The following is a 24,426-nucleotide window of genomic DNA, read 5'->3' on the forward strand; positions in this document are numbered from 1 at the left end:
TCTATTCCTCAGACTCAACAATTTCCATTGTCCTATCTTCAAGTTCACTGATTATTCTGCCTGCTGAAATCTGCCTTTGAATCGCCCTAGTGAATTTTTCATTTCAGTCATTGTACTTTTCAGCTCCAGAATTTCTTTTGGGTTTGTCTTTAGGTTTTCTATCTCTATTGATATTTCCATTTTGTTCATACTTCATTTTATTGACTTTCTCCACATCTCCCTTCAGATCTTTGAATATCTTTAAGACACATGTTTTAAAATCTTTGTCTAGTATATTTGCCATCAGGTCTTTTGCAACACACACACACACATACAGAGATAAACATACAATGAAATTTAGGTCTTCAAAACTTGGAAATATTAAGATGAAACAGAAATTAGTGTTCATCTGAATTATTCCTAGTACTACAATCATAGAATGTTATAAAATTTATTTTTATTATTTTATAAAACATAATGTGTACTAATTATAAATAATTTACGATCAAACACTTCTATAACTACAGCCATAATCACAGCCAAATCAGAATAACTACAGCCATAATCACAGCCAAATCAGAATCTTAAAGTGTACTTAAACTAATTTTTTGCAAATAAGGCTCTATTTGTGTTTCTGGTTTTTTACTTTAAAAAAATAATTGTTTTCTACTTTAAAAAAAATCATTGTTTCAACAAAAACCTGAATGATCAATTCATTTGCACTATATTTTGATAATAAACAGAATGTCATCAATCCATCATCAGTAAAACATATATAGGATTCTTCAAAAAAAAAAAAAAGAGGGAGAATACTTCTTTTAAAGCAGAAGTTTTATTTTGTCTAAAAGCTAATGGATTTTAACTGCATGACCATATTGAAACATTAATAATAGCAAGCAGGTAAGGAAAGGTATTTGAGTTCCAATACATACATTATCAATTTTCTAATTCATTCATGTGGACTCAGAAATTTAGGCTAAAGGGAATTTTGCGATTTTGCAAGAGATCAAATCCAAAGTATCAGCTCACATTAGTCTGAACTAAAGCCTTTGTCTCTCTAGAGATTTTTGGATCCATAAACTGAACAATTCAGTCCAAGAATACTTTGAATCATCTCTTTTCAATATTAAACCTTTATTAATATTTTTAATGTGACCATATTTCTGTTTCAGATGTCATCAAGATGAGACTTGTAAGGTGAATCCCATATCTAGACACTATGGGAGATTCCAGTTTAGTGTCTTTGAGTTAATTCTTGAGAAGTCTGGGCTCTGTATCTCCAGTATAAGTTTTTGATATGTGATAGTAGTGACCATCAGTCCTGCTGCAATCAAGACTGTTTCCAGAAGGAAATGAGACATTTCTTATCATTTCATACAAAGGAAAGACTGATTCCATCACAGGACTCATTGATCTCAAAACAAGTCCAAGTTCAAGTGGCAATTCAAATAAGAAAAACTTATTTCATGATTTAAGAACACATTATGGCACATAAAATGCTGCTCAAATACAGTTGTTTCTGAGCATATATACTCTAGGTATAAGGGTTTATAATAAAGCTTTTATCAAAGCCCTAAGTAAGATATCACTTTCTTATTGAGGTAACATTGGTTTTTAACATTACATAAATTTCATGTGTACATCATCATATTTCAATTTCTGTGTAGACTACATCATATTCACCACCCAAAGCCTAATTACCATCCGTCATGGTACACATGTGCCCTTTTACTCCTTTTGCCTCCCCCTCTTTGGTAACCACCAATCTATTCTCTATGTGTTTGTTGTTGTCATTTTATCTTCTACATATGAGTGAAATCATATGGTATTTGGCTTTCTCTGTCTGACTTATTTTGCTCAGCATAATGCCCTCAAGGTCCATCCATGTTGTCGCAAATGGCAAGATGTCATCTTTTTTTATAGCTGAGTAGTATTCCATTGTGTATATATACCACACCTTCTTTATCCAAGAATAAATCTACCATTTGATCCAGCTATTCCACTTCTGGGTATTTATCCAAAGAACATGAAAACACTAATTTGAAAAGATATTTGCACTCCTATGTTCACTGCAGCGTTATTCACAATAGCCCAGACTTGGAAACAACCAAAGTGCCCATCAATGGATAAAAAGATAAAGATATCACTTTTAAAGGTTTTTTTTTTTTTTTAACTAAACCTGCACAGCATTGATTTTTATTTCCACCAGTTGATAATATACAAACCACTCCAAGAATATACACTGATAATTCACTATTACCTATGTGGCTTTTGACTTATGTTCTTATTTCTAGAAACAACACAATTATATCCTCCTGTCTCCTTATTACGGACATGTTATTAGTAGGTAACTGACTCAAAAGTGATGTGTTTTAATTCCTAAATGAGTAAATAATAAAAGAAACCAGCATCCCACACAATAGCTTTTAGGAAAAAAAAAAAAGTTGTTTTTAAAATGAAGAAATGTTAACACAGGACAATCCTGCTTATTTCCTAGAGGTCAGGAACCTGAGTTCTGAGGTTACATGGGACAGAGGGGATGGTCAACACATTCAGGTGATAACTATATGTTGGCTACTTTGAGTCATTTTCTCCATATGATCCAAGCACCTGCTAGTGAATATACTGAGCTTGATAGGTTTTGTGGTTTTGTTCTTTGTGGTGTTTTTTGGTTTTGTTTTAGGATAAGCCACAATGAAGTAAAAACTGTTAATAAGAATTTATCCTAGGTGAAAATGGTCCTGGTGTAAAAGAAGTCCTGTGATCCTTGTCTTTAATTTGCACTGACTATGAAGGATCATGATTCTGGTTTATAACAAATTATTTTCATGGCAAAAACAAAAAGAAACAAGCAAAAAAAATTAAACTTAGTAACTGTTAAACACATTCACTACAAAGTCTTGTATAATGTATTTATAAGATATTACTTGGAAAATATTTGAAAATGTGTGAATGAATGTCACCACAGATATATCATACATCTTCCCTGTTGATCAAATATAGTTGGACAACAAGGGAAAATAGTGGCCATTAATAAATGACCCCATATAGCTCTTTGACTATTATATTTTAATTTCATAAATTTATTACTTCACATTGAGGAACCAAACTAAGTCAGCCATTGGAAATAAAAATACTTTTAGGGATATTTTGTCTTTGACTTTTAATGTGAACACAAAGCTAATTCAAATATTTGATAAAAGCTCTTCTATATTGTGCTGGCATTATTCTAAACATTAACAAATGCATTGTCAAGAGTTTGGGAAAGCTACTCCATGGTATTCCTGCCTTGTTATCCATTTTATCTTGTTAAGCGGCCTGTGGGAACCTCAAACTGACACTAGCTCCACATGCAAGCGCATGCCCTAGATAACAGCCTGCAGAGTCATAGGTAATTTTAAGTTCCTGACATGGCTTTCCCAACAGGACTTGTGATAAATAGTCTCCCCCGCTTCCCAGGGCCTTCCCCATGTGTGCCCCTTAGATAAGACCCCATGGAGCTTACCAAAACCCCACTCTTTTTGGTATGAATAAACCAATCCAGCCTTAGCCCAGAAATCCCAAAGCACTCCACCCATGGACCCTAATAAACTCATGTGCCCCAGGATCCTGCCTCTCTCTCTCTGCCTGCACCCTGCCTTGACCTCCTCATGTGGCCCCTTGAGGTGTGCCAAGTGGAAAACTATCTGGTACCTTGTGTTCTACTTAACAAATGTCAATTTAAGAAAATCATAATATGCATAAAATTCATAGACTATGTAGAGAAATCATAAATTTATCATTTTTCATATTGCCAAATATTACTTTTTAAAATGATTGTGAGCTTGTTCCCCAATTATAGTATTTCATCATCAAATACATGCAGAAGGAACTATCATTAGCGTGTCAACCATCTACTTCTATTTTCATTCACAGTCCTTGCTCTGAATGAAGTGACTGTGGTTATGATCATAGGCATTTTGTAAATCTACAAACACCAGAAGGTGTAAAACTTAACTAAAAGGTTTAGTTTGAAGTGAGACAGATTTCTCCTAAATGACAAAGGAAATACTATCTTATAGCGATATATGTTGTGAATGCCCCATAAATTTGAAAAGACTACAAAAAGTGACAAGCAAATCCTCAAGTGACTGAGGTCAAACCATGGTGCATATATTGTGTTAACTTTGTAGCATAATAAAAATGAATAAAGCGTACACAAATTTAGCCCTCATTTTAAAGAATAAACTCACCAAAAGATTAAATGAGTGTGAAACACATCTTTGCAGTAAAATAAAACATTTTAAGCAAAGATTCATTGAAAATGAAACATTTCTATTTACTTAAATAGTTTCCAGAGTGGATGCTTTTGTTTTTTAGATGCAAATAAATCACCCTTCAACACATATACAATAGTTATAATTCCTGAAAATTAAGTCTGCCAGAGAGAACTGCACTCTCCTTGACTCATATGCCTTAATCCTTCAATGCAGCACCTCAACACCTCACAGATTAAACGTACTAGAAGAGGGCTCTGGAAATAAGAATCAGCTCAGAAAAGGAGAGTTATACTCTCTGGGTTTATTGAGATAAAACAAGATGATTTCTCTCGTTTTACATCAAACACTAAGTCTAAAGTAATAAGCCTAACAAGGAATTGGCCAGTTGTGATTTTTATTTTCCTATTTATTGCTACTGTACTGAAACAAATAATAGTAACAGCCCAGTGTATATGTACACATGCCAAACACTACAGCTTACTCATTATCTGAGCTAAATAATACAAAATGTAAATTAGTGATCTGAATTAAAGGTTCCAAGTCTTAAGTATCCAATTTTCCAGGAACAATCAATAGACCAAAAATTATCAAATACTCTAAGCATTATTTTTCATACTCCCAAGACTATAAGGTCTTTTATAAATAAAAAATGTACTTCTATCAAACACATATACATTACAAACTAATGAACTGCATTAGAAATCCTTAAAAATTTTAAACACTTAAACAACCCAGAAGTATACATAAATATCTGTAAGAGTGAACAATATTGCAAACTAAAATAATTTATGACCGTGTCATGTTAACTCTTAGTGTACAGTACTAGGTTACAACAATAAGTGCAGTGAAAATGAACACAGAGGTCATTTTATGTAAGTAAATGGTGATCCTTCAAATGACATTAAATACTTGCTTTTCATAAACTTTTCTGGGGTTTTGACTTTGTAATAAATATGTAATAAATATCTGTAGTACACGGTACATGTTGAGCACTTATCTTTCTCCATTTGAAAGTCTTTCTCCAGAGTCATAATGTCTTAGAGACATCCCAGTGGGTGGGGAGTTGGGATTTTGCAGCAAGTCCATTAACAAGGCAATCTTATTATCTATGTGCTCCTGGAGTTTATACATTTGCTGATCGATGTAGTCCATAAGTTTCTTTTCCATCAGTTCCATATTTTTAGAAAGAATCTTTTCCAAGTAGGAGCAAACAGGTTGTTCTTCCATTCTAAAAATAAATTTAAAAATAATAATGTAATGATTATCTCTGATATTATACCCAAAACAACCAAACTATACTACAACAAGTAGCCAACAGACATTGCTGACATGTGTCTCCACAACTGTGCTCTGTCTCCTTATGACGTATTTCTAGGTTCTAAAATACATATATAACAGGCGCCCACAATCCTGAATGCCCAAAGCATTCTTATTTCTTTAAGTCTTGAAACATTTAAGCATACAATTGAAATGAGAATATAAAAATGAAGATGACAGAATTTCTACCCTCAAAGAACAAGCCTTTAGAAAGGGTCTTTTTGATTTTGAGCTCCAAATCAAAACTGATCTTGCCAACTTTTTTAAGGTCTCCATGTATGTCTTCCAAGTACTTCCCCAAGCAACTCTACAATTTAAACAGTCTTGTCTTTTTTCATCCACATAACTTTACTAAAGTACTGAAAGATTCTTTTCTAATCTACTATAAAAACATTTAAAAATGAATGTAACTGGAATGGGCACATTAAAGTAAAAATAATGAAAAGCATGCCAGTTTCTAAAGTTCATAATGAATGAACATTAGGACAGTGAATTTCAGAGTGTAGTATACAAACCCCTGGGATCTCCATGACTTTTTCAAGGGTTCCATGAGGTAAAAAGTATTTTTATAATAACAGTAAGATGTTATTTGAACTTTTCATCCTCACGTTCTCATGAACATAGAGTGACATTTTCCAGAGGCTACGCCATGTGTAATGTCATTGCTCTGATGACTAACAGAACATGTCGTTGTGTATTCTTCTGTTTCCTACAATTTCCTAAGGTAGTAAGTTTAGGGTGTAAATAAGTATGTTTTTCAGAGATTAACTCTGTTCTCAGTACTTCTACTATGGTCTTTCTAGCTATTGATTATACACACTAAAATGCAACATATATAAGAATGCAACCAGAAGCTAATATAGATTTGCATAAATTTAAAACAATTCCATACTCACTAAACTTTTTTTAGAAAATATATTTTTTCATAAAAATTGTCATGTTACAATATAATGGGTTTATTGCTGTTGTTTTTAAACAAATATTTTTCTATAGGCTACATAAAGGTTCTTTAGAGTCCTCAATTATTTTTAAAAGTGTAAAGACCAAAAAGTTTGAGAACCACTACTCTAGAATATACGGAGTTTTCTTTAAAAAAAAAACTGTATTTTCAAATAATTATAGATTCACAGGAAGTTGTAAAGATACTAGAGTTCCCCACTACCCTTCACCCAATCATCCCAACAGTCCCATCTTACCTAACTATGGTATAATATCAAAGCCAGGAAACTGATGCTAGTACAGTGTGTATGTATGCCTTTTTATCACATGTATACACATTATGTAAATGTCACCACAATCAAGATGGAGAACTATTCCTTAGCTACAAAAGTCTCCCTTCTGCTACCCTTTATTGTCACATCTACTCCCCTAATCCTCTCCATCTCTAATGCCTGCCAACCACTAATAATCCATCTCTATAATTTTATGTTGAGAATGTTATACAAATGGAATCACATAGTACGTCATCTCTCGAGATTCTCTTTTGTCACTCAGCATAATGTCCTTGAGAGCCATCCAAATTGTTGTATCAATAGTTCAGTCCTTTTTATTGCTGATTAGCATCCCATGATATGGACTAACCATTCATCATTTTTAGACATTTTGGTTGTTTCCAGTTTTCGGCTATTACACACAAATAAAGCTTCGGCGAACAATTGTGTACTGGTTTTCGTGTGGACATAAGTTTTCATTTCTTTGGGATAAATGCCCAGGAGTACAACTGCTGAGTCACATGGTACCTGTATGCCTAGTTTTCAAGCAACTGGTAAAATATTATTTAGAGAGGCTGTACCATTTTACATTCCCACCAGCAATGTATGAGAGATCCAGTTTCTCCACATCCTCATCAGCATTTGGTATTGTTACCACTTTTTAAACTTTTTATTTTAGCCATTTGAATAACTGCTTAGTGGTATCTTGTGATTTTAATATGCATTTCCCTAACAGCTATGAAGTCAATGTTGATCATCTTTACATGTGATTATTTGCTATTTGTATATCCTCTCTGGCAAAATGTCCCTTTATGTCTTTTGCCCACGTTCCAATTAGATTTTTTTTGAGTTTTGAGAATTCTTCATATATTTTAAATATAAGTCACGTGTTGGATTTGTAATTTACAAATATTTTCTCCCACTTTGTAATGTGTATTTTAATCCTCTTAATGGGGTCTTTCACAGGGCTAAAGTTTTAAATTTTGATGGGGTCCAATATATCAAATTTTCTATTATCCTGCGTTTGGTGTCATATCTAAGAAGTCTTTTCCTAGTCTTAAGTCCCCAAGGTTTTCTCCTATATATATAGAAAAGTTTTATAGCTTCATGTTTTACATTTAAGTCCATGATCCATTTTGAGCTAATCTTTGTATAAGGTATGTTTAGGTCACAGCTCACTTTTTGCCCTTTAGACAGCCAACTGTTCCAGCACCAGGGGTTAAAAGATTATCCCCCTCCACTAAATTGCCATTGCACCTTTGTCAAAAATCAGTTGGTCACGCTTGTGTGGACTATTTCTGTGTGCTCTAGTCTATTAATCTATGTGGCTGTCTCTCCGCCAATACCACAGTTTTGAATACTGTAGCTATATGTCTTGAAATCAAGTAGTGATTTCTCTCACTTGATATTTGTTTTCAAAATTGTTTCAGCTTTTCTAGTTCCTTTATCTCTCCTTTTCCAAATTTTAAAATAATCTGGTCTATATTTACAAAAATCTCGCTGAACTTTTGATAGGAATTATATTAAACCTATAGATCAATTTGTAGAGAACTGACATTTTCATTATGTTGAGTCTTCAAGTCCATGAACTTGGCACGTCTCTCCATTTATTTAGGTCTTCTCTGCTTTCTTTCAACAGCATCTTATAATTTTCAGTCTACAGATCCTGTATATATTTTGCTAGATCTTTATATGTTTTTATAATTATTTTTACAGATTCATATATTTTTCCATTAACATATAATTCTATGTATTGCATTTTCTTTGGAGCAATCTTATTTTGGTATCAGGGCATACTGGCTTTGTAAAATGAGTTGACAAGTCTTCCTTCCCATCTATTTTTTTGGAAGTGTGTAAAATTGGTGTTCTTTTAAATGTTTGGAGTAGAACCACCTAGGCCTGGATATTTCTTTTACATGAGCTTTCAAATTACAAATTCAGTACTTTCAGTGGTTATAGAACTATTCTGTATATCTATTTCATCTTGGTTGAGTTTGGTAGTTTGTGGGTTTTTTTTTGTGTGTGTGTGAGGAAGACTGGCCCTGGGCTAACATCCATGCCCATCTTCCTCCACTTTATACGGGACGCCGCCACAGCATGGAATGACAAGCGGTGCGTCGGTGTGTGCCCGGGATCCGAACTGGCAAACCCCGGGCTGCCACAGCGGAGCACGTGCACTTAACTGCTTGCGCTACCGGGCCGGCCCCGGTAGTTTGTGTTTTTGGAAGAATTGATCCATTTCTTCTAAAGTGTCAAATTCATGAGCATAAAGTTGTTTTCAATATTCCCTTATCTTTTTAACAGCCTTAGGATCTGTACTGATATCTCCTGTTACATTCCTGATATTGATGATTTGTGTCTTCTCACTTTTTTTTTTGTGAGGAAGATCAGCCCTGAGCTAACATCTGCCAATCCTCTTTTTTTTTTTGCTGAGGAAGACTGGCCCTGGGCTAACATCCATGCCCATCTTCCTCCACTTTATATGGGATGCCGCCACAGCATGGCTTGACAAGTGGCACATCGGTGCACACCAGGGATCCGAACTGGCGAACCCCAGGCCGCCGCAGCGGAGGGCGCGCACTTAACTGCTTGTGCCATTAGGCCGGCCCCTCTTCTTTCTTTTTATCTTTGCCAGTTTTGCTAGCCAGTCTTCCAAGAAGTTTATCAATTTTATTGAAATTTTCAAAGAACCAGCTTTTTTTCACTGATTTTATTGTTTTCCTCTTTTAAATTTCATTGATTTCTGTTCTTTGTCATGTCCTTCTTTCTGCTTGCTTTGGGTTTATTTTGCTAGGCTTTTAAATTACAAATTCAATTTCTTTAATGGTTATAGGACTATTCCAATTATCTATTTCATCTTAGTTGAGTTGTTGTAGTTTTGTGTTATTCAGACCTCTCCTCTTTTCTTTTTTTTTTTTTAATTTATTTTTTTTTATTATTTTTTTTCCCCCAAAGCCCCAGTAGATAGTTGCATGTCATAGTTGCACAGCCTTCTAGTTGCCGTATGTGGGACGCGGCCTCAGCATGGCCGGAGAAGCGGTGCGTCGGTGCACGCCCGGGATCCGAACCTGGGCCGCCAGCAGCGGAGCGCACGCACTTAACCGCTAAGCCACGTGGCCGACCCAGACCTCTCCTCTTTTCTAACGTAAGCATTTAGTGTTATAAACATCCTTCTTAACACTTATTTAGTTGCATCCTACAAAGTTTGATTTGTTTTATTTTCATTCATTTCCATGCATTTTTTAATTTCTGTTGAGACCCTTCTTGAAGCATAGATTATTAGAAATGTGTTGTTGAATTTCCAAGTGTTTGGAAATTTTCTTGCTGTCCATTATTGATTTCTAGTTGGATTCATTTATGGTCAGAGAATATAGTTTATATGATTTCAATCCTTTTAAATTTGGTTAGGTTTACTTCATGACTCAAGATAGATTATGTCTGTCTTGTTCGGTTGGTACTGTTTAGTTCCAAACTAATCCAACTACCTCATTTTCAGATGAAAACTCAAAGAGAGATTAAACAGTGTGGCAAAGTGGTTAGGCCAAAACTATGATCCGAGTCCTGAACTCCAGCCTAGAACACTATTTTGACATACTATATTTATGTAAAGATTATGAGTCCACAGCCCCTCTCCATTTATGCAAATAACATTCTATGCCAACCTCTATCTGATGGATGTAACCCTTCAACAAAATCCCTGACAAGTGCTCAACATCTCCACTTTTAGGCACCTCTTTTAAAGCAACCAATTCTACTCTGTATAATAGTTACTCCCTTTAAGTGTGTTAATGGTAAAATGTTAAAGCTCCTAAAATTATTTCTGGAAACAGATTTCCAGGCAATACACTCATTGAGACAAATTTCTTTCTGTTCAGCTGATTCCCCCACCTACCAGATCTAAACCACATTTTCCTAAAATAAATACTTACGCAACACCAACAATGCCTTCACTGGGCTTGGTGATGTTTTCCGGACACTTGGTGTTATGTCCTACATGGAGATGGTTAACTTGACTACACAAATTCTGGAGAAAAGGCAGCAACTCAGACTTAGGTGTATTTGAGTTCTCACTTGCTTTCTTTGGTAAAAAAGAAGATACTGCATTTTTAAGATCATTCTCAAGAAGAGACTGGTTTTGTGGCACAATTTTACACTCTTTGAGGTTTGTAATATTTCCTCCACCAGGTGGCTGCATACTTTTATCAATGTAAGCTTTTAAGTTTTCGGTCACGTTTCCAGATGTCAATCCAGTTCTAAAAGGAAAAGGCGTGGAGGATGACTTGGCGAAGGCTCCTGAGGTAGATGATGATTGTAGGTCAATCATACGTCTGTATTCAGTATTTCCCAAAACCGACTGACGCTGCTCTCCAATGGGAATACAATTCTAAGCAAGGTAAATAAGTAAACGTTACTAGTAATACTAATAGTAATCACAGCTAATTTTGGGGATAATTACTATAAGGGAGGCAATGTGTATTCTTTCATTTGATCTTCAAAATATCCATATGAAGTAAGCTACAATGACTACCCAAAATTAAGTTGAGGAGACCAAGGCTAAAGGTAACTCGGCCAAGGTAACACAACTACTAGGTGGCAGAACCAGGACATAAACCCAGGCCACCTAACTCTAGACTCAGGGCCTTTAACTATTTCACTGTAGTTTTTCCTAAAGAAAATATTAAAATAAATATTAGCATGCTTAGTAAAACTGTACTGGCATTAATGTTTTTATTACAAAGGCCTCCCTAATTTATGGTAATAAAATGTAGTATTCTCAATTGAGTCACAGCAATTGATAATTTTCTTAGAATTAAATATCATTCACAAACTTTCAACATATGCTAAACTACTCCTTTTTACCTAGACATATCTTTTGCAATGAATTTTTCCTGGAGACTACACAGATAGTTACGCTATTTAAAGTTAGATGTACTATGGTACATTTGTGAAATTTTCAGTGACTAAAATGAGCTACCTTTTGGCTGTATTTGCTTTAAGAATTTCCAGGATAATAGTTCTCTTTTGTGACCTCAACTCAACTGGTTAAACAGTATTATTTCCTGATAAGATTCTGGCTTACCTTGAAGGGAAAGTTACAATATCTCCTTGCTATGGTCTTCAATTTTTCCACAAGAAAAAGCAAAACAACCTCTAACCTAACTAAGTGTCAGGGCATAAGCTCTATCCTAAATTCAAAACACAGAACTCTATTAGAGATTCTTATCAGGAGATATCTGCCCATAGTTATTCCTGCTCAATAGCTGGTGAGAGACAGACTGAAAAGTATTATTCAAGATTAGCTAAGAAACTCAGTTCATACATTTATCTAGATATTCTAAAAAAAAAAATTTCTGGACAAAGCTAAACCAATATTTATTCAGTAAAAATTTACCAGGAATCTACTCTGTGGTAGACACTGTTTCAGGCACTGGAAAAAAAAATACAGCACTGAACAAAACAAATTAAAATCCTGACCTCATGGAGCCTACATGCTAATGGAACCGGGAGAGAGAAAAGGGAAAAAAGAAAAAGTAAAAGAAAAGAAAGAAAAGATATCATGTGGATGGAGATGGTGATAAATACTTTAGGGAAAAATAAAACAGAAAAGGGGACTAATGAGGGCCAGGGAAGTATGTGTGTGGGGGGTTGGGGGAGGGGGGTTGTAATGTCAAGTCCCCATAGAAATTCTTTCACAGAACTGCACTTTGGAAGAATTCTCTTTATAGAGAGATGTTAACCCACTGTCAATTCATCTTGTTCTACTGAATGCAAGTTTTAAATAAACCTTAAGTTATTCCTGGAACACTATGGATTATATATAATGATATATAAATTTTAGAATTAGATAACTCTCCTTTAGCTGAAAGCAGCTTTACTCAGTCATAATGGAAAAATTCATTCTCTGTCATACCTCAAAAAAATGTATGGTAGAAAATTGGCAAATCTACATTAACAGGAATGATATTTACATTAGAGTTAATGTCAAAACTATGGATGACTGTTCATCAAACAGAAAATTTAAATAGAAAAATCCAAATGTGAAGGTATTTGTTAGCAAGTTTTCCTTTTCTGACATATCTTAATCTGAATTATTATAAGAAATTCAGATTTTTCGTCACTTTTTCTCAGATGAGAGCTCTTTAGATGATTTTTTTTCTTTGTATTAAATATCAAGAAATTCACAGGTAAGTCAACATGTAAATGAACAAACCTCAGGTGCCTGGTGGCTATCCCTCTACTTCTTTTTATGTGACCCTGTTCAGTGCTTATTTTTTCTTGTCCTATCATATACTGTTCGTAAGTCACATCAAATCCTTTTTAAATTAGACAACTACATACATATTAAATAATTTAAAGGGCTTGCCCTTTGCCAAAAAAATCCCACTTCTAGGACTTTACCCTAAAGAGATATTTCAACAAGCGTACAAAAATAGATGTTCAAATTTCTTCTATGTACTGCTACTCATGCTACCAAAAAAAATTTGAAGGCATTTAGTAGATGGCGGCATAGGAGGATCCTGAAGTCACCTCTTCCCACAGATAGAACAGATAGAACAAAACTACAACTACCTGTGGAACAACATCTTCTGAGAGAGATCTAGAAACTGGATAAAAAATACCTCTACAATGAGGGACAACATAGTCAGGGATGGAAGAGGCAGAGAAACACCCTGCTGAGGAAAAAACCATACCCTAGGTGCGGCACTTCACGGCCACGAGCAAGCTCAAAGATACGGAGCTTTTCCCAGAGGAGTGTGGGTTTTGAGCTCCACATTAGGCACCCCAGACCTTAGATCCAGCCCAAGAAAGATGAGATCCCAAAACAGCTGGCTTTGCTGGCTCTGAAAACCAACAGGGAATATGCCCAGGAAAACTACAGAACTTCAGGGAAAGGAAAACTTGCTCTTAAAGGGCCCATGCACAGACTCACTCGACCCAGAAACCAGCACAGAAATGCCAGATAGAGAAGTGCATAGTCCACTGGTAAAAGAGACTCACTAAGCTCAGAACACATCCCAGAGTGGCAGGAGGTGGCTGGGCCCACCCCCAGGGATGGAGACACTGGAGGCAGCCATTACTCTGACCTAGTTCGGTCATGCTGACACAGAGGATGGCAGGACGGTTGGTGCCATCGGAATCCTTCCTCCAGCCTGATAGCACAGGGGTCTGCCCCGCCCACTAGGGCACCTGAGGCAATCAAGCACAATCAGGCACCAGGCAGCCTGCCCCAGGGAGCAGCAACACCTACCAGTAAGACCACAGTGGCTGTGTGGACCCATGGCAGCCTTGTGGGCCCACAGCAGACTTGGGCTTTCAGCCATTGCAAACAGCCCCACAGGGGATCTGCCCTACTTTCCAAGGCCTGAAATGGTGGTGTGCTGCTGCGCCTGGGGCCTGGCTCAACCATCAGCCAGTTCTTGCCAAAGGCCTGCTTCACCCAAAAGCTAGATCACAAAAGCTGCCTGCTGTGCAGCAAGCCTCACTTAAGGGGAACAGGATGATAGCTGGGAAAATACTTTTACTTTTTACTTAATAAACTTCAGTAACGACTGAAATTCATGGCAAAGAAAACATATTATTTTAGGAATAAAACCATAAAGTTTAAAGTTTAGGCTCCCCTAAATAAGAAATCTACCATCTATTTTTTCCTCCAAAGTCAAGTTTTTAAAAGATAGAAATCAGTCAGTGAATTAGTTATATTTAATTCATTAATCTCTTCTAATCATTTCCAAAATCTTTTCACCAAAAAATAATTCCTTTTTAAATCTTCAGTTTGTTTCTCCACAGAATCTTTCCACTGAAACAGTTGTTCTCAAACTAGAATGTGCATAAGAACAACCTAGGCATGCCTATTTAAAATACTGATTCCTGGACCCCACTCTGAGATTGAGTAGGTAGAAAGTGAAGGCCAGAATATGCATTTTGCAAGCATGCCAAACGATTCTGATACATGTGTTCTGTGGATCATAGTTAAAAATACTACACTAAACTCATAAAAAAGCTCAAATCTCACAAACTTGACAAATTCTCCCACTGTCCTCAATATTCCTTTACACAACTATCTTCTAATTTTCTCTTTATCTCTAAGCTTCTTGAAAAAAATGTTCTGTAGTGCTCAAAACAGTGCCTTATTCACCGAGAAGGTGCTTAAAAATACCTGAATGAATGAGTGAGTGAATTCAGGGAAAATTATGAAGATCTGAAGTAAATATATTTTGTAAGAGGGTAGGTCTACAAAATGCTATTTTACAAAAACAAAGATAACAGTCAAATCAATAGTAAAAGTTAATAGAAAAAATTTAAGTCACTACATATCCTTATAAAAAGCCATCATTTTGAAATTTTTAATGGTATCTGAAAAGAAATCTATTTCTACTTACCTGCTGCTGAAATCTAACCATATTCATCAATTGCTGAGCTCCAGGTGATAACTTAGACCCCATGGACTCCATGATGGTTTGGACCCTCTCAAGGTCTATCCTTGATCCTAGAGCAGGAGAGCTTGTTGCAGAATTTGCTGATACGAGCTTCAGGTGTACCACGACCTTACTGATGAACACATGCTGCTTTTCACCAAAGGAGAGCAACTATGATAAAACAAAAAGTTCCAGAAAATAATATTAAAAACAACCATCATTTAAAGTCTCTTGTTATTACCTAAGAGTGAAGCACTCAAGAACCAAAAATTAATTTTAAGTACATTTTTAAGTTTTCTCTAGAATAGTCATAGGAAAAAATTCCAATTTATCATGAGGCTCAGAAAAAGCATTTAAATTAAAAAACCCTTTTCAAGCTAAAAGATTACATGTAAAATAACAAATGCAAGGGGGAATGTAAAACAACATTTTAATTAAGGAATTTAAAATAAACTATACCAAACTGAGACCTCAACATATTGCAACTTGCTATAAATATTATTTAATACAAAATAAGGCTGTCCAGAGCACATGCCAAGTGTTTACTGAAATACTAAATATAATTCAGTCTTTTAGAATTTAGAACTGTCAGGGGATGTCAAGATGATCGAATATAGCTCGATAGTTTACACATTGAAAAGAAGAGGTCGAGTGATTTTCTAACTTGTCAAAGGACACCCAATTAGTAAGGTCCAGCATCGAACTTAGTTCTTCTGGCTTCTATCCCAGCAATTTTTCCAACGCTTGATGCTGCCTCATTTCATCCACGTTTCTGAACCAAAAGACATTTCATGTGTGATATGGGAAGAGTAGCAAAGTAGAAAGGGAAGAGGATTTAGAATCAGACAGATCTGCGTTCAGTGATGACTCTGCAACTTACAGCCTATGTGACCCTGGTCAAAGGCCAAAATTTAAGTCAGGAATAAAATGGGGGGTGGGGGGCGGTGGGGGGCCGGCCCCATGTTAGCTCAGGGCTGATCTTCCTCACCAAAAAAAAAAAAAAAAAATGAAGGAGGGATATAACAATGATTTCACATGGTGGTTGTGATGATTATGTGTTAAAATTGCCAGTACTGACCACTAAGCAAGTGCCGAAAACTATGCAATGGTAACTATTATTTTTATTTTAACTTTCATATCCTATTGTCCCACCAGAAGCCTTCATACAAACCCTAGGATTTCCCTAAATGAAATGACTCTTTGCACTCCCACGTACTTCCATAGAACAGTTACAAAAAACACTCACCTTCATAGACACATACAAACCCATATATCACACAAAGACACGAGTGAATACAGATCCATGATCTAAAAATGCCATGTGGCACCAAAGACAGGACAGTCAACAGCAATTAAGTAAACACCTCATTAAATTTATATACCCACATTCCAATCTTCATATTATCCCTTTCTTGCCCCCTTTTTTTTTTTTTTTTGCTGAGGAAGATTAGCCCTAAGCTAACATCTGTGCCAGTCTTCCTCCACTTTATACGTAGGTTGCTGCCATAGCATGGCTGAGGAGTGGTGTAGGTCCGCACCTGGGATCCAAACCCTCGAACCTGGGCTGCTGAAGCAGAGCATGCTGAACTTAACCACACCATGGGATCGGCCCCACTTTTCTGCTTTTTAATCCCCAAGCCTTTCTCACTATCGAATGTGGGTAGTACATATTTTGCACAGTGAATCTACTTATTATCTGTCTTGCCCACTATAATATTAGCAACGTGAGGGCTTCGCTGCAATTTATTTTATTACCACTAATTCCTAAATGCTTAGTACAGTACTTGGCATCAATAGGAACCCAAATATTTGTTGAATGAATGCATCACTTTATTTAAACGACTTTAGAAGCCATTAGTATATACTACCTAAAACAACATCTTGAAATAATCAGTTCTGTGATCTTCTGTAAGTAATAATAAGCACAGAATTTTAGAGATAAAAATAATCCAAGGATTTATTTTCTTCAGCCCCCTAATATTACCCATGAAGAACACCCAAACAGGTGAAGAAACTTGCCCAAGGCTATGCCACTAGTCAGCAACAGAACTCGTTAAATAGTCAGGGCTTATGATTTCCAGCTCAGTAGTACCCTTTGCCTAGAGTCTGATGACATCATCAAAGATCACTTTAACAATATTTTTCATTCTGAAGACATCAGTCCAAATCCCTTTAACTTTGTGGTACTCTTGTCTGAAACTTCTCTAATTGTGTTCTATCTTTCTCAATATGTTGGGACCAAAACTGCTTGTGGTTTTCTTGGCACCTATGTTTTAATAAAGATAAAAAATTTTTCTAACTCAGTTTCCCAAGGCTTAAAAGTACAATTCTACTGTATTAATAGAGCACATGACATGATATTGCCATAGCTAATAAATGGTCAAATTTTAAAAGAATGTTGATAACTTTTAGAAAAAAATTTCTTTTTATGTGTTTACTAAGAATTTCTGAAATAAAAGCAGAGACCAAGTTGGACTAACTGTATTACCAAACCAACAGAAAATAAGTATGCATAGTAAAAAAACAACTGCAGTTTTCACATTAGTTATAATTTAGTGATGACTTACCTTTATTTTACAAGCATGTGTGAAGGACTCCAATTTTACATATTTTTTGTACAAAATAATCTTTTCGTGTTCACTAAAAATAAAAAAGAATAAATTCTTTTTTCACTTTCATACATTACCACTTTTTATAGTTATATTTAAAAACAAAGGTTTCCAGGACAATACTTAAATCCTGAGATTCAGTTTTCCTGGTGAGGCACAGTTGTGGCTTCCTACTGAATTGCACTGGGCATAAAGACTACATCTGGCACTTACTAACTATATAAGATAAATCAGATAACAAATGTAGAATCATGTAGCACAGCACATATTTTAAAGCTCAGTAAACATATCTATTATTTCCAGCATGCACAGTATATACACAGTTCATGTTTTGAGTTACATTAAAGAAAGTTTAGGACAGCACCTTTGTTAGAATTCAGAAAAAAATCAAAAGTATAGTAACAGGTTAACTATGTTGGTGTGGCACAGGCTTGGGCTTGTACAAGGCTTCCTACAAGAAAATGTGTTCAAAGTTCCAAACTGACTGACAAATTAAATTTTGGAAAACAGACCACTGAGAGTTAAAGGAGACACACAAGCAGCACATTAGAACTCCACTCTGATCAAACTCTTCCCCTAACTAGTCACGACCTTCTACCAACTCATCCTCCTGCTAGCGCTCAATTTCCACGTTTATAAAAACGAGAAAGCTGATCCAGACTGTCTCGAAGATCCCTAAAGTTCTATTCCTACGGGTATGTTTTTATCTTCTCTCCCCCGATGGCCGACCCGATGTCAGAGCATCAAGAAACACTGCAAAAGCCGAGGAAGATGACAACACTCCCTCAGAAGGACGATCCACGCGACGACGATAGGGCGCAAACCTGTCATCCCGAACACTGCAGACATGCTCGCCCCGACCGGTTCCCCAGTACTCGTCTCCTGAGTACACTTCCATGTTTCTCGCCGAACTCAACACGCCCACAGAAACGATTTCTTCCCCTCCGCCGGGGTCGCATCTCAGGTAAAGGAAGCAGGGCTTTTCATCTCGGCCGTTCAGGCTGCTCCTCAAGATCACCAGACCCCGGCTGAAAGGAAAATGGTCCCAAACATCACACAGGACGGTGCTCTGGACCCGCTCACAACCCGCGCCCCGGCCGCCGCCTGTGAGGCCCGCGCAGCTCCCCGAGCCCCCGACACACGCTCAGCACCGGCCCCGGGAAGCGGGCGCTCCCACACCGGCCCCCTGCGCCTCCTCCTGACCTCGGCGTCCCACTCGACCCCCTAGTCACCTCTCACGCCACTACAACCCGCGGGCACCTAGCGCGCACCGGGCGGGGAGCAGAAGACACGCCAAGACAAGAGCATCTTGTGCGAGGCTACGCCGACGGAGCTTCCCGACAGCCGTCGTCTTTCCGCGCCCGTCCGGTCGCCACGGGGCTTCCGTCCGGCAGCTTCGGCAGGAGCGGCGGACTCCGGCCCGACGGCCCGCGGGCGGAGCGGCCGGCACCGGGCGGACGGCGAGACGCCGCGCTCGCAGGTCGCCCCGCCGCCCGCGGACGCGCCCCCGCCCTGCGGCCGCCGGGCCTGCCCTCGCCCCCGCACACACCCGTCACCGGCTCCGCTCCCGGGCGGACGCCGGGCCCGGGCCCTGTCCCCTCACGGCCCCCGCCTCCCTCACGGCTCCCCCGGCAGCGTGGCCGTCACCGAGCAGCACGCCCAGTCCCCCGGCCCGGCGCACCCCGGGGCAGGCGGCGCCAGCAGCTCCTCCCAGTCGAAGTCCCCGGCGCCGACACCAGCCCGGGCGAGACGGAGGCTCTGGGCCAGGGCTCCGCAGGCGGCATCCCAGGAGGAGGCCAGCGTCGGGCGGCGGCTCAGTTCCCCGTCCTCGGGCCCGCTCTCCATTCTGCCGCCTCCGGCCCAGGCCAGCCCCGGAACCTCTCTTCCAGCGCTGGAGTTTCCGCCGGGGCCGAGTGGAGGTGAAGAAGCAAAGCAACTTCCGTCTCCTCTGCCTTCAAACCCAAGAGCCGAGGCCTCTCCATGAGCGAGAGAACCAGCTACCCGAGAGCATGCGCGTGCCGGCCGGCCTCAAAACCGGCGGGGGTGCGCTCAAGGGCGGAGCATGCGCACTGACAGCCCAGCGTCCTGCCGCTGGAGCTATGCGCAGGCGCAGTGCGGTGCGCTGCGCGCGGGAGCCGGGGCGGTCGTTCTGAGTGGCCCCGTCGACACAGCAGGCGGTGTGGACAACGGTTGCTGGGCGGCCCGGGAGGCTGGTCCGATGAGGAGAGTGCGTCGTCAGGTAGGTGTGGTGTCCTCGCTCCACGTGACCTGCAGGACCTCCTCCCGGCCGTCGCCGTCTCTGCAGTGGACGCCGGACCCTCCCGGACAGTGTGCGGAGGCGGGAGCGGGGCGGCGGGCCGGCCGTGCGGTCGGGGTTTGCTCTCTGCTCCTCGCCCCTCCGCACGCACGTTCTCCCCCCGGGGGTGGTCCGGCGGAGGCTGGCGGTTTGGCTTCACCAGGCGGAGGTTTGAGGGGTGTGAGCGAGCGGCACTGGGGCCGTGGGGGCGGTGAGTGAGGAGGCTCTGGGCCCGGGCCTCTGCGACGTGCCCTCTGGCGCCCACCGGACCGTGCGGTGGTGCCGCGGACACGGCTGACCTCGTGCCCTCAGGCCGCAGGAACCGGGTCGCCAGGGTTGGACGGAAGAGGGAGAAAGACCCGAGCCCAGGGGGGACCGCAGCGCGCGATGGGCACTCGGCCCTGGCAAGAGCGAGCAGACTGGGGCCTCGGGTCTCTGGTGGAGTAGAATCTGAGCTGGGACTGAAGGGCCTCGAGGCTTGGGGTCCGGAAAAGTGGGAGCAGATAGAACTTTCTAGATGCCCTGCGCAATAGGAAGGTAGATGATGCTTCTCTGCCACTTTCTGTCACCTTCACCTGTTGAAAAAACTGGAAATTAGATTCAAATAAAATTGAAACGTCAACGTTCCTGAAATTTGGGCTGTCACTCATGTATTTATGGTGGTATTCTCTTTACAAAAATAGGAATCATATTCTGCCTCTCGTTAGTTTTGTCTTAGTACTTCCTATTCTGGGTTTATGTTTGGTACAAAATACTTCTTATTTTCTTTTGCTTAAGTTTTCATTTGAGTTGTTATATTACGATATGTACCTAGTGAGAATACAGTGCCCTTTTGCGTTTTTTTTTTAGCTATGAAGTGGTGCTAGAAAAATTGTGAATTAAGAAATCACTTATCCAGAGTGTATGTTAGATGGGTTTACCAAGATTGAAAGAGAAACCCCACCAAAGGTCTGATATATACAGAATTCATAAAGTTAAAAGTCCTTAATTGTAAATGTCCTAGTTTTAATGATTGCAAAGATTGGTACTCCACACTAAGTTGTCTACAACAGTATTTTTGTCCTATATGTCCTGCCTCTTGTGGTCGTAAGTTAACTTTGATGTTTGTTAACCTATTTGGACAGTCCAAAGGAAAATAGGCATTCTTCAGAAATACTGACTTGCAATTTAATGAGCAAGATCAATATTACCAACTTGATGTTGACTTCCTTAAATAAAGCTGAAAGACCATACATCAGAAAACTAAAGACTCCTAAGGTCCCCTCTTTTTTTCTTTTTCTTTTCTTTTTCTCTTTTTTTTTTTGGCTGAGGAAGAGTCACCCTGAGTTAACATCCACTGCCAATCTTCTTTTTGTATGTGAGCTGCCAGCACAGCATGGCCGCTGACAGATGAGTGGTGTAGCTCCACACCTGGGAGCCTAACACAGGCTGTGGAAGGGGATGATGCTGAACTTAACCACTAGGGCACTGGGGCTGCCCCCCACGCCACACTTTTTTCATTCCCATATATCCAGTAAGTCTCCAAATGTTGACTTGTTTCTTTTTTTAAGAAAAACCTTCCTGTCTTTCTCCATCTCTGCTGCTTCTGTTTTCAAGCACCAACTTTCATCTGAACAGTTAGGAATTTCTTTACTGGTCATTAGCTTTTATTTTCCTCACCTCCATTTCGTCCTCTGCACTGTCTTCTGATTCTTCTGGTGTTTGCTGCTCCTGACTGAGTCACCATCACCTTTACTCATTAGCATGGCGTACAAAGCCTTTTGTATTCTAACTGCTGCCTTCCTCCCTGTCTCTATCTTTGCACATGCTTTTCCCTTTACCTACAGTGCCTTTTCTTTTGGATAGCAGGGAAAATCCTGTTTTTCATTTAAAACCGAGCACAGACTTCCACTGTGCTACAGAATTAATCAGTAATTCCTCTGTACTACAGACTTTTTAGGTGCTATAATTCTCTTGTGGTTTGGGACTTTAGAAAATAATGCTTACATTTGTGTTCCCAACGATCTGTACAATTATTGAGATAAGGAATTATTTTACACCTGTGTGAGGTATTGAGAATAGGTTTGTTGTATGGAATTGATAGGGATAGCAATAGAGGTTGTTTGAGAACTTGATCACAATGTAAGAGGAGCAGAAAAAGGAGAAATCAGTAAATTTGATCTTATACTGTCTTTCAAAGACAGGGTGGTTGTGGTAGTGCAGCGGTGACCTCAGTTTTAGTGTGCTGAATTACTCTTGTCATGAATTGCAAATGCTATTTCTTTTTTTTTTTAACTTGAAATAATAAAGTACATTTTTGTAACCTTCTCATCAATATTACAATGTGATTTTTTTGGCTTTCTTAAAGAGCAGTTTATTATTGACATAGGATTTATAGTGGAAATCTCATCTCTCTCTAACCATATGATAGCACAGTAGTTCTCAAACACTTTGGTCCTAGAACCCTTTACACTCTTTAATATGTTGAATACACCGAAGAGCTTTTGCTTATGTGTGCTTATATTACTAAGAAAAAAAATATGAACACTTCTGGTTTTAGCTCTGACATGGAAAGAGCTTGGAATTATCACAACTGTCCTTACAACAAGAAAAAAGCTGAACAAAGTGAATATCAACGACTTTAAAAAATTCATTAGATAATTGAGGTCACAGGGCAAACAGTCATCCAGAAAACTGGAGAGAGAGGTGAACAGAAAATCAAAGTTGAATTCCACTTACCAGGAACAGAATCGTCTGGAGGAAGTAACTGGTAGGAACACTTAAATGGTCATTGATGAATTGCTGGAGGCCGAGTATGGACTGGCTTGAGAGTTAGAAACTCCTGGGGGCCCACTTTTAGGAAACTCCACACTTGCATGGGTTTTACTTCCAGGAGCCTCACCAGATTCTCGTAGTGAAGATTGGAGGAAAATCTCATGCTTGGTGCAGGGGGAGGGGAAAAGTAACCATTTTGAAATACAGTCCACAGTATTCTTAACAAAGGTGTGCCCTCAGGGGAAACTACTTTACCAGAGCCTTATATAACCTGGAGGATGGACAATTAGACAACTCCAGCCTCTTTCAGCCTTCCTATCTCGTGTAAGGGAAGGCAAAAAAAAAAGGCCAAGAAATACTTTTTAAGGTGACAGCCTAGGGACTCAGGCCAAATAAAAGTAGATTTAGTCATAAAATTGTGGAATGCTTCCCATCCCCAGTGGCTTACCATCACATCAACAGGCTTCAGTATAAAAATAGTGGGTTAGAATTGAGAGAGCTGCAAGACACAGACTCGATTTTATAAGGAGTTTCTAGAGAAACAGACAATAAGGGGAACAAGAGCAAGACACTAGAGGAAATTGAAGCCTCTGACACCTATAGTTACAGCATGTAACTATAGCCTAATATAGCCTAATTCCTAGTCAGATTAACATAAAAACCCTCACTAATAGCCTGGTTAGCTCACTTCCTATGCATTTCTCTAGATACATTATGTCTGGCTTTCAACAAAAAATTAAAAGGCATGCTAAAAGGCAGGGAACACAGTCTGAAGAAAGCAAACATCAAAGCAAGCATGAGAACCAGTATTAAATATCATACATATTTTGAAATTATCAGATAGGGAATTTAAAATAACTATGATTAATATGTTAAGGGCTCTAGTGGAAAAAACATGCAGGAACAGATGGACAGTGTAAGCAGAAAGATAGGAACTGTAAGGAAGACTTAAAAGGAAATGATAGAAACACTGACAGAAATGAAGAATGCCTTTGATGGACATATCGGGAGACTGGTTATGGTGAAGGAAAGAATTGGTGAACTTGAAGATACTGCCATAGAAACTTCCCAAATTGAAAAGCAAAGTGAACAAAGAATGAAAAACAGAATATCCAAGAACTGTGGGACAGTTACAAGGTCTCCAATTATAATAGTGAATTTGTCTGTTTCTCTTTGCAGTTCTATCAGTTTTTGCCTCACAGATGCTCTGTTTTTGGGCACACATATGTTAAGGATTTTATATTGCCTTCATTTATTCCTTATTCTGATGCTCTGTGTACATTCTGTGTGTAATGTGAATACCAGAAGGAGAAGAAAGAAAGGAGCAGAAGAAATATGTGAAGTAATAATGGCTCGGAATTTTCCAGAATTAATGACAGGCACCAAACCAAAGATGCAGGAAGCTCAGAGAACATCAAGCAGATAAATACCAAAATATCTACACATAGGCTTATCATATTCAAGCTGTAGAAAACCAAAGTCAAAGAGAAAATTGTTGAAAGAAGCTAGAGGAGAAAATATATCTTGCTTTTAGAGGAACAAGGATGAGAATTACATCAACTTCTCATTAGAAACTGTGCAAGA

The 24,426-nt window shown here is 39.0% G+C and overlaps 2 protein-coding genes across 2 annotated transcripts in view; one reads left to right on the plus strand and one right to left on the minus strand.

The window, feature by feature from the left end:
- Positions 1 to 438: 438 nt before the first annotated feature.
- Positions 439 to 19,784, minus strand: LOC101405706 (chromosome unknown C10orf88 homolog). The gene is made up of 6 exons (XM_087432759.1): positions 19,474 to 19,784; positions 18,617 to 18,820; positions 17,751 to 17,823; positions 15,148 to 15,354; positions 10,696 to 11,150; positions 439 to 5,466 (listed from the first exon to the last, which is right to left on the minus strand). Exons 1-6 carry the CDS (start codon positions 19,635 to 19,637, stop codon positions 5,232 to 5,234), a joined length of 1,338 nt encoding a protein of 445 aa, XP_087288885.1. The 5' UTR covers positions 19,638 to 19,784; the 3' UTR covers positions 439 to 5,231.
- Positions 19,785 to 19,839: 55 nt separating this feature from the next.
- The window catches only part of PSTK (phosphoseryl-tRNA kinase), a 43,760-nt gene continuing 39,173 nt past the window's right edge, over positions 19,840 to 24,426 (plus strand). The window contains exon 1 of the mRNA XM_087432765.1: positions 19,840 to 20,031. Within this exon, the coding sequence (XP_087288891.1) occupies positions 19,855 to 20,031 (177 nt within the window). The 5' untranslated portion in view covers positions 19,840 to 19,854. The remainder of the gene's footprint in view (positions 20,032 to 24,426) is intronic.

This window comes from Ceratotherium simum, chromosome 6 (assembly GCF_057802395.1).
Source record: "Ceratotherium simum simum isolate JZ-2026a chromosome 6, ASM5780239v1, whole genome shotgun sequence".
Lineage (NCBI taxonomy): Eukaryota > Metazoa > Chordata > Mammalia > Perissodactyla > Rhinocerotidae > Ceratotherium > Ceratotherium simum.

What these genes read in the sequence shown, in the direction of transcription:
- LOC101405706 (XM_087432759.1), bottom strand. Translation starts at nt 19,637, where the DNA reads ATGGAGAGCGGGCCCGAGGACGGGGAACTGAGCCGCCGCCCGACGCTG. An exon ending in TGCAGTGTTCGGGATGACAG is followed by an intron (nt 17,824 to 18,616) that starts GTTTGCGCCCTA and finishes TTTTATTTTTAG; the next exon opens with TGAACACGAAAAGATTATTT. An exon ending in CACATGCTTGTAAAATAAAG is followed by an intron (nt 15,355 to 17,750) that starts GTAAGTCATCAC and finishes GTTTTATCATAG; the next exon opens with TTGCTCTCCTTTGGTGAAAA.